At 39.9% G+C, this 13946-nt stretch overlaps 1 protein-coding gene across 1 annotated transcript; it reads right to left on the reverse strand.

Annotated features, from left to right (window-relative positions):
- Positions 1-1271: 1271 nt before the first annotated feature.
- LOC120730063 (overexpressed in colon carcinoma 1 protein homolog) lies at positions 1272-12754 on the reverse strand. Its single transcript, XM_040026161.1, has 6 exons — positions 12290-12754; positions 8001-8025; positions 6216-6251; positions 5815-5894; positions 5054-5084; positions 1272-4956 (listed from the first exon to the last, which is right to left on the reverse strand). The coding sequence occupies exons 1-5, from the start codon at positions 12330-12332 to the stop codon at positions 5080-5082; spliced, it is 189 nt and encodes a 62-aa protein (XP_039882095.1). The 5' UTR covers positions 12333-12754; the 3' UTR covers positions 1272-4956; positions 5054-5079.
- Positions 12755-13946: the final 1192 nt, after the last annotated feature.

The following is a 13946-nucleotide window of genomic DNA, read 5'->3' on the forward strand; positions in this document are numbered from 1 at the left end:
ATTAGCTTCAATTAAAATTTAAAAAATTAAGTTTATATTTTCTATAACCTCCTAAGACCCGAACTCTTCCACGGCATGCATTTTGAATTTCTCTTTGATATTTGGGCTGATTGGGGCCCAATGAACGTAAAAACAAAGAATTACCAGATTTGTTTCTGGCCCACCTGCTATTTCATGGTGGGCCAGATGCACAGATGATATGATTAAGGACCTGCTCTCAATCACGTACCTCTCACTGTTCACACAGAGTCAGATCTCTATCTGTGCATGCTACATATACATGATTACCTCAACACAAAGACGGGAGCAATTTTGTGCAAACCTTTTTGTTGTGTTTGATGTTGGTGTTCTGTTGAGTGGGACGTTTCACTCAGCTTGTTCACTTATATTACCAAATACAGACTACGGTGTTTTTTTTCTCCTGTCTCTCATGGTGCCTAGTCTTGTAGGTGGCCTTGATTTTAATTGTCAGTCCTGAGATTTCTCTGACTGAAATTCTAGTCTCAGAACAATTTAAGTACTGAATAGATTTTTTTTATTTGATTTCGTTCATCTTAAAGTTAAAAAATGAAAGGTAATTAGTCTGTGACGTAACACAAAGGACACATTTTTCAATAGACAGAGTTCGAAAGTTCAGTAAATACTAGAACTTATCATTTTTGCCCTTTGTAATTTGGAAGAAATAACTCTTTAGCAGAGCTTGTGTAACAAAGTATTTCAGCTAACACTGCATGTCACAGAGAACCACATCTGCTTCTTTGGGATGTTTTATATGTGCATGAAGGCTATTATGTATATGACAATATATGAGAAAAATGGAATATATGATAAAAAAAAAATAAAAAAATTTCATATGTGAGTCAGTCCTATATGCTGCAGATATATGTCCCTTGATTACTTATTAGGGAAGTTCTGTTTTTTTCTTTTTCACGCACAGCTTATATTTTCTAGTTTCTGCACCGGGAGCAGAACATGATATGTGATCAGTGGAGAGGCTCAAACTGTTTGCATGCAGTAGAAGAGGGGACAGTGAACCCAGCCTGCTCCTCTTTACCTCTCCTCATGCGATCTCAGCACAACCAATTATCAAGATGAACTTGCGATTGATCTTATTGCACAAAGGCCCACGGCAGTTAGCAAATCTTATTCTATTTCTTCATGCAGTCTGGAATATTTACTAAGAACACTTTTAATCCCTCAAGTCTGAAACCTATTGATTACAGGAGGCAGATACGTTCAAGCAAAGACCACAATCAATAAACACAGCTGTGTGCAGACGATATAAAAGTCTTTAATTGTTGATAATTCAATCAGAAAATTGTGGATTTGTTGCACAGAGGCAGTCACATTTTTTTAATCTTCAGCATCATTGATAGATTAGGTTTAGAAAGGAGTGATGAGTAAATATTATTTTTGCGTGAAAGACAGACATGATAAATATCCCATAAAATGTTTTTTAAGCATAGAACATCATTGAACAACTCAAGAACCTCACTTATTACCTCTTGATTCATAAAATTTTTACAGTGGTCAAAACCATGAAGTGACATTGGTGGGGGGGTGGAGGGTTTTCTATGACTACTTCAGGTCTTTTCTAGTGTTGGAATAAATAAATTATTTAACAGCTACTTTGACTCCAGGTGGTGTCCAGAATTTTCAGCATCATTATACAACTAAACCGTAACAATTTTATTTAATACACAAAAGGAATAGTATTACAGTTTGAAGAAAGGCATTTCATTCCTTTCTTGCTTGTATCAACAGACGTGTCCTTTTAAATCTTACTTTTGATGTTACGTGTTAAATGGTGACCTTTAAAGGTAGGCTGTTTCCCTGTTTCCAAAGTTTACACTAAGCTAACAGGTTGCTGGTAGCTAGCTTTGCTTAGCATTTAACGTCCATAGCAGTTCCTCCCCCCAAAAATCTTCTATAAGCACAGCCCACCCCTACTACATTCAACACGCTGTACTGCAGCAACTACAGCAGCATTTTAATGTAGAGGACATCAGACGGTTATATTCATCCACATTCTGCCCCCTTGTCCCTGTTAAGATAACTGAATAGGGCAAAGGCAGTGACATTCATCATATACAGGAGGAACAACCATAAAGGGCAACGTGAGGCTGATAGAAGAGGGAGAGGCAGGCAGCACAACACGCTGTAAAAGCCAAAGGCCACCGGTGGGGACAGCAGTAGGGAAAAAATGTAGACATCAAAGAAAAGGGACAGCAAAAATGCAACGTCTCAGGTGGGTTTGCTGATCAAATTTGTGATCTGGCACTGTAGGCACACTTCAGCTCCTTTTATTATTCGCCATTAACTACAAAGTACATGAAGCAGCTCTTTGTATCTGCAGTATAATCTGTCTCTACAACAGGTGAACAATGCACACACTGCAACAATGTGAGTAGACAAATGGCTCGCAATTAAAAGACACTACACGAAATCCCTTGGTATCACCTCGACTGATAACTGGCGACGCAGCTTGGCAGCTAGTGGGCGTCGATGTGAAGCGCCACCCGCAAGAAAAACTGATAAAACAGTAAGCTTGTGTGCTGGCAGGGTGAAACAAGTCCTCATTTTTATGAGGCTGGTCAGTTGAGGCCGTCAGAGTTACACAGACAGGCGTATAAAGAGCTTTTTTGTAGCTCAGACAGAACATCTCTTGAATCTCAAGTGTTTAAAGTTGGCCTATTTCCACCCTCCCCTAAAGTCTTGGTCAGTGGAAGATGTTGTACATTCATTAGAGGAGAGAACTGTCAAGAGTCTGGCTGACAAATGACCTTAGACCTTAATGCTCGACCAGCTGTAATGTTTTTTTTCTTTTCTGGGAACATCGTAGTGCTTGATGAGGTTTTACTGTTAAAGTATAAGGCTGATTATATTGTGTATTTTTTTCTCGAGGTCAACAAACTTCACAAATGGACCGATCCCAACAACGAATTGATCTACTAATGCACCATCTATTAGAATTCATTTGTTCCTGCAATGCCCAAGTTCTTTAAAAAGAAATCTCTTAACAATATGGTGGAGAAACACATAGACCCTGCCTACACTTGATTATAAATCGCACCTTCTGCGATCAAATTACACACGGACAGTGCTAAAGATAAAGAACAATCAATATCATGCAATCTGATCCACTTACTCAAAGCGCTTTCTGTGTTGGTTTGAGCCACATATTTATTGTAAGGTCAATGCTTTCATTTTCTGAATTGCCTAAAACAAGAAACAACCTGGAAAATTGTTATGAAGCATCGTCCTTGTTGCAGACAGAACATTTCCTTCATTTTGTCTCACAAATTACAATATCAATAGCCGGAATAACTCGTACACAAATATTAGTTCTCGTTCTCTTTGCTAACCTAAAGTAAATCTGGCACTTGAGTGGCAATGAAACATCTGTGTACAACAGTAGCAAAGACAGCTGGAGACACATGATTGTCACAGATTCGCAGATATAAAACAGCAACGTGTCTCTGTAGTCCAATCTTGATCCAATCGCCCGAGAAGCATTTTAGCATTAAGTGTGAACAGGGTCGCAGAGTTTATCTCAACCTTAGAGTGGACTGAGCAAAGCCTAAGTTAGACACAAGAATCTTTGATTTCATTTTTTTTTCCATTAGGACTTGTTGACAGTCTAAAAAAATACATAATAACACATTTCATATAAAGATAACAAAAAGCAAACAAACATAAAACAACTATGCTTATACAGTATAAAGGAGAATTATAATAAATTCAATGGAGTTGCTACAACGGCAGTTTCACAAAAGAGAAAAGAATTCACTTTTTTGGGCGGCTGTCTCTATTCTTCACATTTTTTTGTTATTTTTATTTTTCAATTTTTTGCAAATGAATATGAAATATTAAGACGTGTTTTTTTCTCTTTTTTCAGTTGTGTGTAACATACATGGATGTTGTGAGATTTGAAGAAACTGTGTCAGTTCTACATCTGGAGCGAAATTATTATAAGAATTATGTGAATGAGCCACAAGCAGTATAAACAGGGGGAACAGGAAAATACAATCCTGCAGACAATTGAGAAGGACGCAAAGAGAGAGAGACGGGTGGACGGGGAGAGCTCCTCTAAGTATCATGACTCATATGCTGTGGTTACATAATCAGTCTGGGGCCAAGATAAGTGATAACATCAGGTACGACCTGCCTGCTGCACTCGGGACATTTAGGAACATCATCTGTGAAACCGTCGACTTGACTCGTCGCTGTTATTAACATTTAGAGCCATTGTTAAAATCAGTGTCATTTCAGACTTTTCTGTTGCAGCAGCAGGACCCTGATTGCAATCAGCACTATTTTCAACAACACTGAGATGTTCCGTTATTATACGTTAACAGGAATGTGTTTGCTGCTTTTGTGTGTGTGTGTGTGTGTGTGTGTGTGTGTGTGTGTGTGTGTGTGTGTGTGTGTGTGTGTGAAACTCTGGTTTATCTCTGTCTCTCTATAACTCTATCCCTGCCACACAATGAATCATTGATGGCGTTTTAGAGAAATAACTGAGCAGTGATTATTATTGCAGAGGGCTGTTGGGAGTGTGTCAGCCCCCACCCAGTTATTTAGTAAGTTGGCTGGATCATCTGTCTCCTCCTGAGAAAGAGAAATTTCCAGTGAATTGACCGAGAAATCCAGATGACTGTTGATAAGTCCGGTGCCGCTGTCCACAGCTGCTAGTCCCAGATTGAGTGCTTTCCTAGTATTTGCAAAGTAAAGGGCAATGATACAATCCACTTGCAGGCCTCTGATGTGCACCTCTGTTTCACTTTGCCACCCATTACTCTGTGAGGGAACATCCCCCCAGCCCCAGCAGGCCGTCCACATCTTCGTAGAGTACTAGTGCCTGAGACTTTATTCAGTCTGTGGTGGGGCAGAATCAGAGGGCTTACATGCTCTTTGCTTGTAATGTGACTGTTTGTACGTAAACTAATATGCAGGATCCTGTCGAGATGAGAGAGAAAAAATGGAGTCAGCGGCCTTCACATGAGTCTTTTGCACTGAATAAGCAATGTTAAAAGAGGCTTCATATTTCAGGTACCTCTGTTGCGTTTCCTTGAATGGTTGCTAGTCTGCAAGAAGGAAGAAACAACTGAGTCAGTGTTCAGATATTTATAGGACAATTATTTGACAAAAAATTTTTTATTCTTCTCTGGTGTTTCTGTCTCACAGTCAAGACTGTGTTGAAAAACACCCACACACTCCACCCAGCAGTTTGAACATCTTGGCTTCAATAAAAACAAGAGCCAATACTTCTCATGCCAGAGGATACAAAACTGAATCAATCCATTATTATATTTAACCTCAATGAGCACAAGGACATGTATGCGAGAAGAAAGCCCTCAGGGCCGCAAAACGCAAGAGCGATGTGAGTTTACTCTAAACTCTTAATTCAGGAGGCATGGCAGTTTATCACTTATATTTCTCCATCAGAAAGTCATTTACATACATAAAGACATTTAAAATATGCACAAAAATGTGGCTCTCTGTAAAGCCCATGTTGATTAAAAATACAATTTTTGGACAGAATAATTGTCGTCAACTATATTTAACTTTGCAAATATCAGTACCCTGTTGGGTATAGCAAAGTAAATGTTTCTCATTAATATTCAGTAAAAAATAAAGGTCAAATAAAACCGAAGACGCTGCTGGCGACGTGGTTCCACGTGGTGGCGTGGTTTCATGTGGTGAGATGCCTGAGAGGCTGCCAGATGTCAGCGGTATAACAGCTCACTGTTCGCCACACTGAGTTCTGCTTCTAAATGTGAGAGATTCGTGTACGTAATGCGTGCTGCAGTTCACCTTTACGTGTAGCTTTGGACTGGCTGGCAGCCACAGTCGTTAGGTCTGCTGGCAGACCTACATACACACCACCATAGTTCCTGAGAGGAGAGAGGAGGAGAGGTTTTAAAGACCAAGTAGCAATTAAAAACCATAGATGGCATTGATTTTTGTTTTAGTGGATGTTTTTAACAGCATTACCAGTATCCCATCAAACTTACAGACCTCTAAATGAAATTCATTTATCATTTTATTCATTTATTTTTTGAGTTATTGTTCATTTACTTGTTTAAACCTTGCACTTTATTATGAGAATGCTGCAAAACAAACTATTTGACATTTTTGCGATAAGAAATTTCAAGTATATTTCATTTCAAGTATAGCCGTCTTAGCAAAGTGCACTCAAGGGCGCTGCAAAGTACCTTCTTTTCTCATCTTCTGCTGAGGGATCTTCTGTCCTGATTGAGAGAATGGGCACAGGTCAGGTCATATGGGAGCAGAGAGGAAATAAAAAAAAAATCACAAATATACAAAATAGAGAGAAAGTGCAAACATTGTTCTTTTGCTTAGCCTCAGAAATCTTCAGTATGCTGCTCAAGCCCTGTAGGGAATACTTCTCTGTCAGGAACTTCTATAGACCAAACCGCCAGTTTTATTTCAGGCCTGCTGAACAACAAACTTAAAGTGGTCTCAGGTTTGATGTGGTGGCTGATCATTAAGATCAAACATGGTAACAACATGAAGCCGATGTGAAGGTTTATTCACTGTGTGCACTATCCCTATGCAAGCCAAGCTGTATCACACTTTTCAGTTTTGTGAGTATATTATTCCCTTAACAGTGTGTCTTGCTCTGTGAGTGTGTGTGCATGAGCTTTTGTGTGGTAGTTTGCTGTGTAGTACAGACATAGATAGCTGTGATTAGCTTCACTGAGTCAATGCTTCACTGTCAGCTCTCATGGGTCCTGTGCTGGCTGTTCAGATGGTTATGAAGGGGAATACACACACTTACACACACAAACTACAATAAAGCACAAACACACATACACAGTGTTTCCAGGAAATGCTTTGGAAAAAGCTGCCCCTCCCAAAGCTTTTTACTGTATTCTAGATAGCAAAGAAAAGTATATATTCTGTACTTCAATTAGAATTTAAAAAAAAAAGAAAAAATAAAGAACAGAACACAAAACTATTTGGGAGCCAAAATAAATTATTTTTAACCAAAAGTATATACAACAAAAGCAGAGTGGTTAGTCTGAAATTAAAATATTTCTGTCACTGTTAACTGGGACAATCCACTACGCAGGAGTATTAGGGCCACATTAGAGGGAAAAATCATTTTAAGAATAAAGTCGTAATTCTATTTTGAGAAAAAAAAGTCCAGATTACAGTTATTGTTTGACGACAAACTGTCAAATGTGCTATAAACCTCTACAAAATGCCTTGTGTAAATGACCTAATGAAACAAACTGATCAGCTGTCTTGTGATACAACGTGCATCCTCTTTATTGCACAACGGTGTAACCAACCATACTTTACATTATGCTGCCTAAGATTTTGTTAACTGTTCATCTTTGACTGTAGGAGGAACCCACACAAAAACAGGGAGAACATGTGAAGTCAACACAAAAGGCTCCAGCCAGATGGCAGAGTCAATCTCAGGACCTTATTGTTGTGAGACAACATTGCTAACTACCACACCACTGTGGTGCCCAACTTCACATGTCACATGTAAATCTCCAAAGGTTGATTCTGTTCATCTGGACGTAGCGTTTTCAGTGGGAGACACGTTTTGTCACTCATCCAAGTGACTTCTTCAGTCTCAGCTGACTGCAGGGTTCCCTAATCTTATAAACAGTCAGCTGAGACTGAAGAAGTCACTTGGATGAGTGACAAAACGTGTCTCCCACTGAAAACGCTACGTCCAGATGAACAGAATCAACCTTTGGAGATTTTCTTACCTGGATGATTGAGCATGCATCAAGACACATGTAAATTAAAAAATGTTAACAATGATGATCTTTACTGTCAAACCCTTGCATATTTACCATTGTTAAATGACCCTAAGTGTCAGTGTTAATATACAGCATTGAGGTATAAAGCTAATTTTGTACAGTGTAAAATTTGATGCAAACCTTCAAGGCCTGGAGCCTGCAGATGATGAGTTTTAGAAATACTTTAAATAATTAGAAAATGGCTTAAGTACTTACACATCTTTGGAGGCTTCTGCTGGCCCTGAGAACAGATGACAAGCCAGAAGTTAATTTCATTCCATTATGAAATGTACAAGTGGTCAAAGCAGGTGTGTTTTACCAAACTGATAATTAATTTCTTTGCATTTACGATCAGTGAACTGCACAGCAGGTTTTTAATCAACAGTCACTGAATGTGAACTACACACTCACTGAGCACTTTATTAGGAACACCTATGCACCAGCGTCATTCATACATCATTCTCCAATCTGTCAGTCTTGCTGCAAAAGTGCAGTGCAATGTCTCAAGGGTAAAAATCCATGCACCCAATGTGCTACAATGTATTGATTCCTTTATGCTCCCATAAAGTATGACAGAACACCACATCACAAACATTGTCTCACACTGGTCTCATGACAAGTCTGGTGGACCTGAGAGTATCTCAAGTCAGCAGATCTGCATTCAGCATAACACTGCTAATATGTCCAGTAGCACAAAGGGAGCATGAATGTGCAGCTGACGATTCTACAAGAGTGATGTAATGCAAATATGTCATTCGAGGAATCCACGCCACAAAGAATAGAGGCTGTTTTGTGAGCAAAACAAGGCCTTGCCCAGTATACTGGCAACTGTATTTTTAGATACTTCAATGTGCATAAATAATGCCTACACTACTTCTGTATCTGCCACACTTATCAGACTTACCTTACAAAAATTCAACACTTTATTGGCTTCTTTAATTGCTAGGGTGACGAAAGTGAACCGTTAACTGGCAATATTTTCGGAAGGTGTAGAACGAACCCCTCCCAGTGTAATTATCACGTGCGGTTTCGACAAACGTGAAATTCAACCAGGCATTACAATTGTTATTTGTTGAAGCTGAATGAACTGTTAACCAAAACCACAACTTCTGCCAACTATATTCAAAATGCTTTTGTTGCTTAAACTCAAGTAAACACTGCTGACTACCTAACTGCAATTCCCCTCAGTCACAGCTGATGCATTTCCTGTACTGAGAAATGTTGCTGCTGAACAACAGGATGGACCCAATTTAGTGCACCCTGTGACTAAGATACAGGATTTACAGAGACGTGGTCATTTTCGGAAATGCTTGAAAAGAAAATAACACACACACACACACACAACTCATATATCCGTCCATTAAAATAAAAAGCTGCACGATACAGAAGGTACTTAGCTTCATGCAAGGTGAGACAGTTTATTTGTTTGTTTGCTAGTTTTTAAAGGCAACAAAATCCACCTAATTAAAATGTCTAATGTCCAATAATGAACTCAATAAATACAATTTCTTTATAATGTTAATAATTGCACATTTTAATTAGGTGGATTTAATTATCCCAGCCTTTATTTTAAACTAGATTTAGTCTAGTCTAAATTTTGCGAATGAGACAACCTTTTAAGGGACAAGAGACGTTTTTATTTAAAGTCGTTATTTGTTATCAGATGCTTTTAATGTTTTCACTGCATTTCAAAAGGTAATATTTGATATTCATTTCTAATGCCTTAGAACATTTTTCAGCAGCTAACATTTTACAGATCACACATTAAACCTTATACGCAATGTACAACGTTTAAGTACTGGGACAATAACATATATCCAGGAAATGATAGGATATCTCGGAAACACCTGGTTGGAAGTGTGTTAAATCTGGGATACAAGGATCAACTGATTAGAATCTGGTGGTCAAAGATCCTCACTCAACATATTTTTGACTTCCACTCAAATTCATATGCAAATTGTGACAAATAGAAATGCCTAATATGATCAAATAGAGGTGATGACCGGTGAACTTCTGTGACCTTATAATGTTCTGTAAAAATGCTTTTCTGGCCATTACTCAGCACCATAATTCAGCAACAGAAGATGTGATATTGGCCTTATTTCACATTTAGTCGGATACTGAATTGGTGACACTAATCTTTGGTGCTCACAATAATATTCACAACATCACTGCAAGCTGGTGTTTTATTTATTTACTTACTGAAATCTTTTTGTGGAGGTAGTTGCACACCACCTCAAAGACTTAGTGACCAAAGTTATAACTAATGCTGGATTTATTCATTCATTTTTTATAACGGCAAATACACAGCATGAACATTCCCAATTTAACAGCATTTACAGCCTATGTTTGAGATGCCTGTGATTCTCATAGCCTTTAAATGAGCTGTTCCAGAAACCAGTTTGGGATGATCTGAGCTTTGTGACATGGCACGTTAACCGGTTGATAAGAACCATCGTGATGACTTGATCTACAAAGAGGAACATATTGTAAAATAACTTTGGACATACACTGTATGATGCCTCAGTTGCAGATACCCACTGAGCTCATCTCCATGCTGTTTGACTCTTTTATGGACCGACAACACTTTGTGCTTTGCCAAACTGCAGGCAGTCAACTGAGCTTGATTTGAATTGTAATAACATCATAATGCATTCTGCAGGAGGATCATCGGACTTTTTTCTTGAATGTACAGTCGCACATTGACAACAGCGGTGGAACAAAAGCCTCAGTTGCGTCCTCCAATTGCTTTTTCATGTTATACCTTATTTTATAAGAGTAGAAATGTACCTTGAAAAGAGCACCACAAGAATCACTTGCAATAGTAGAAAATTGGATAATCTACATTACACACAAATAGGCTACAGCACATTTTATCCTCGTAGAGGGAATGCTGACACGACACAGGGGCCTATTCAGTGGCCTGACAAAAGCTCATTCATATCCAAGGCAGCACATCAGGGTGCATAAGACTAGGGACAGGCAATGTGATATAGAACCACTAAAGCCGTCATTTTGAGTTTTGTAAGCAAAATAACAGCTGCACATCAGAGTTCTTAAACTTTATACCTGAAAATGTGCATTTGTAGGTTTGACGTTGTCCCTCACTAAAATCAAACCAAAGCAAAGTTAATTTTATTGAACTTAAAGTTCTCTGTGATGAATACTTGCAGGCTAACATTCCAGTTACAGGTATGTGTGTGTATATATGCAACTTATCACTAACAGAACAAATTATAGGGACAAAATAATTGTTCATAGATTGAAATAATAGGAAATGTAAACAAGAAATGCTTTTATCTTTATTTACAGAAAGCATAAACACTTGATTCTGACCTGGTGTCAGCCTCTATGGACAAATGAGTGCAGCCACTAGTCGAAATTTATCATAGTGACAGGATGTCACATGCCCTTGACACTGTGCTGATCGCTGACCTCTAAGAGCAGAAAAAGTGGCTAGGGCCTGCCATGCAGAAACAAACACAGCTGCTGTCCTTCATAGATAAACAAACCACAGTTACAGTACACTCACACAACTGCCGAGATGCCTTTTGTGTACCTCAAGGTGGATCTCATTTAAAGCGTGAAACAACACTGGACTGTGTTTCCCTGTAGCTTTCTGAGCTCTGTTAAAGCACCTGCTAAGTACTGATTAGGTGCCTGCAAACACACACGCACATTTGCAGAAGCACAAACACACACCGTGCTTTAATAGGCAGTGGTGGGTGAGGTAATCCTGCAGATACTTCAGGAAAATAGTTACCTCAATTTGACTCTGGAGCCCAGAGATTTACTTCGCAAAACTTGAAACATGTCTAAAATCAGCCTACGTCGACTAAGAAAGGTGTTTTATGAGGAAAATAACAAACGGAAAAGCACGATAGCCCAGTGAGAGTTGGTAAAATCACGCGATACAGGATTTTTTTTTCCATTCAAATATGTCCTCCAGGCTTTATGAATGAACCTGGCTGTTGATTAGGCATTTTTAGTGCCGCCTGCTTATAGGGCACAACCAACATCAGTCAAGCGGGAAGACAAAGATGGATGGATGTCAGTGAAATTGCTTGTCTTCCATCCTCAGTGAACCCTTTCAAACAAGCACTAAGATGCTGAGAGAGAAGCTGTTCACTTAGATGTTAACGCCACATTTATGGTGTCAGGAGCCGCGATCTGCATCAAAGCGGCGCATTCTTCAGACCCAGGTGCCTCAGACGAGGGAGATCCTTCGTGATCGATCTGCCACCCATGGCTTCGAGAGACCACCACGGGCATACACACACACACAACCCCGCCCCCAAACAAACACACACACACATTCTTTTAAACGCAAGGGCAACCCCGACACACTTCATTGACATTCAAGACATCTTCTCCCATCGCTGCAGATACAGTGGCAACTCTTTCTTTCAAACCCCTCCAACCCCCTCGCCCACCTCACACACACACACACTCACCCAGTATCGCACACACAAACGGATGTACACAGAGATTCCTGAAACACTCACCCCCTCCTGTGGTGCTGGTGGCTGAGGAATTGCCACAACCCATTTTGCATCGATGCAGCCACCGTCCAAGCTGAGCGGACACGTTTAATGAGTGGATGGACGGGGAGGACAGGAGGGGAATGTACAATACATTGGGAGAAGAGGGGAAAGTGGGCAGGAGAGGTGACAGAGGCACAAAGGGAGGGAAGGTCAAAGGAAATGCCTAGCAGGGACCTCCATTGGTTGTATCCCCTCCCCTGTCTTCAACCCTTGCGCCTGCCTACTGCGATGCAATGAAGAGCTCAGAGTGAAGTGACAGCATGGCGAGAGAGGCTTTTATACACACACACCACACTCACTGACAAGAGAGAACGAGGGAGAGGGGGGAATGAGGGGGGAGAGAGAGAGAAAGATGCTTTACCCTCACATGATTTGCTCTTTTCCTCCACCCTGACAAGGTTGCCCGGGAAACCAGGGGAAAAGGGGCGGAGGGTGGAGTGAGAGCCAACCAATAAGGAGCTTCCTTTATATATAAAGGTGTAAAATAAAAAACTGGAATACATTGAATGGCATCAATATATCAGCATGTTTGTGTGGCATACTGTAAAATTCCCAAAGTGCTCTGTGTATGCTAAAATATAGAGAAGCAATACTTGTGCTTTTTTTACAGAGGCGACGCACACGTTCATGCTCACTCGTGACCTAAAGCTTATATACTTGAGCTGCTGGCAATCAGTGAGAATGAGAATATGGAAAAACCTTGGACAGTGAACAAGTGGAACCACAAAGGGTCGTGCATAGGCCTCTTTATAGCCCCGAGTGATTCTCAGAGCATCTCTGTTCTTCATTTCACTCACGATGTATGCGCTTAAAATGCAAGAACAGTCACATGAGTAGAGTATGTTGGCAAGAAGCATTACATTAGCACTCTGCACCAGTCAAACCAATTCACACTTTCTGTTAGCGGTGTTATCTATATTATAATGGGAGTCGAGATGTTTAAAATTCAAATGAGAAGTTTCCAGAGGAAAAAAAAGACATCATGAATTCCCTTTCTGTTTTATGCTAGATGGACTCATTTCCAAAGGCCCTTAAACAGGCCTGAGATGCTTCTTATGTGTAGATGAATTGATGTGTGAGACTAATTTTATTCAAATTTCTCATATACAATTACAAGTGTCTAGAACAATAAGAAGACTTTGTGTGGAGTAAAATCAGTCTTAAACTGTTGTGCACCATCCATTGCAATCTGAAGTAAAATACATTATAGGAAAAATTATTTTTTGCCTCATGCTTGCTTTTTATGTGCGCTGTGAGAGGACTGATGACACTGCCATCTGTCAGTTCATTGTAAAACTGGCAGCTGGTTATCTTAACACACTGACTGAAAACGGGAGGAAATAACTATACTGGGGCTCTATCCAAAGGTGGGCTGCAAAAATCAGCTTTGGACCTGATTCACCTCCTTACACAGCAAGAGCTGATGGCGTTTGTGAGGACGCAGGGCGTAAGAGATCCCGGGGAAGTCAGCGGTCACTTGGAATGGTTTGCTGCTACCACAATGAAGGAGTGCAGAATGCCACGGAGCCCCCCCACAGCAGCTTCCACCTGCTTGGATGTACTTCCAAGCTTTGGTGAGCTACTATCAGTTGCAGCTCAGATTGTGCTAATGAACAAC

This window comes from Simochromis diagramma, unplaced genomic scaffold (genome assembly GCF_900408965.1).
Source record: "Simochromis diagramma unplaced genomic scaffold, fSimDia1.1 OVJJ01000293.1, whole genome shotgun sequence".
NCBI lineage: Eukaryota > Metazoa > Chordata > Actinopteri > Cichliformes > Cichlidae > Simochromis > Simochromis diagramma.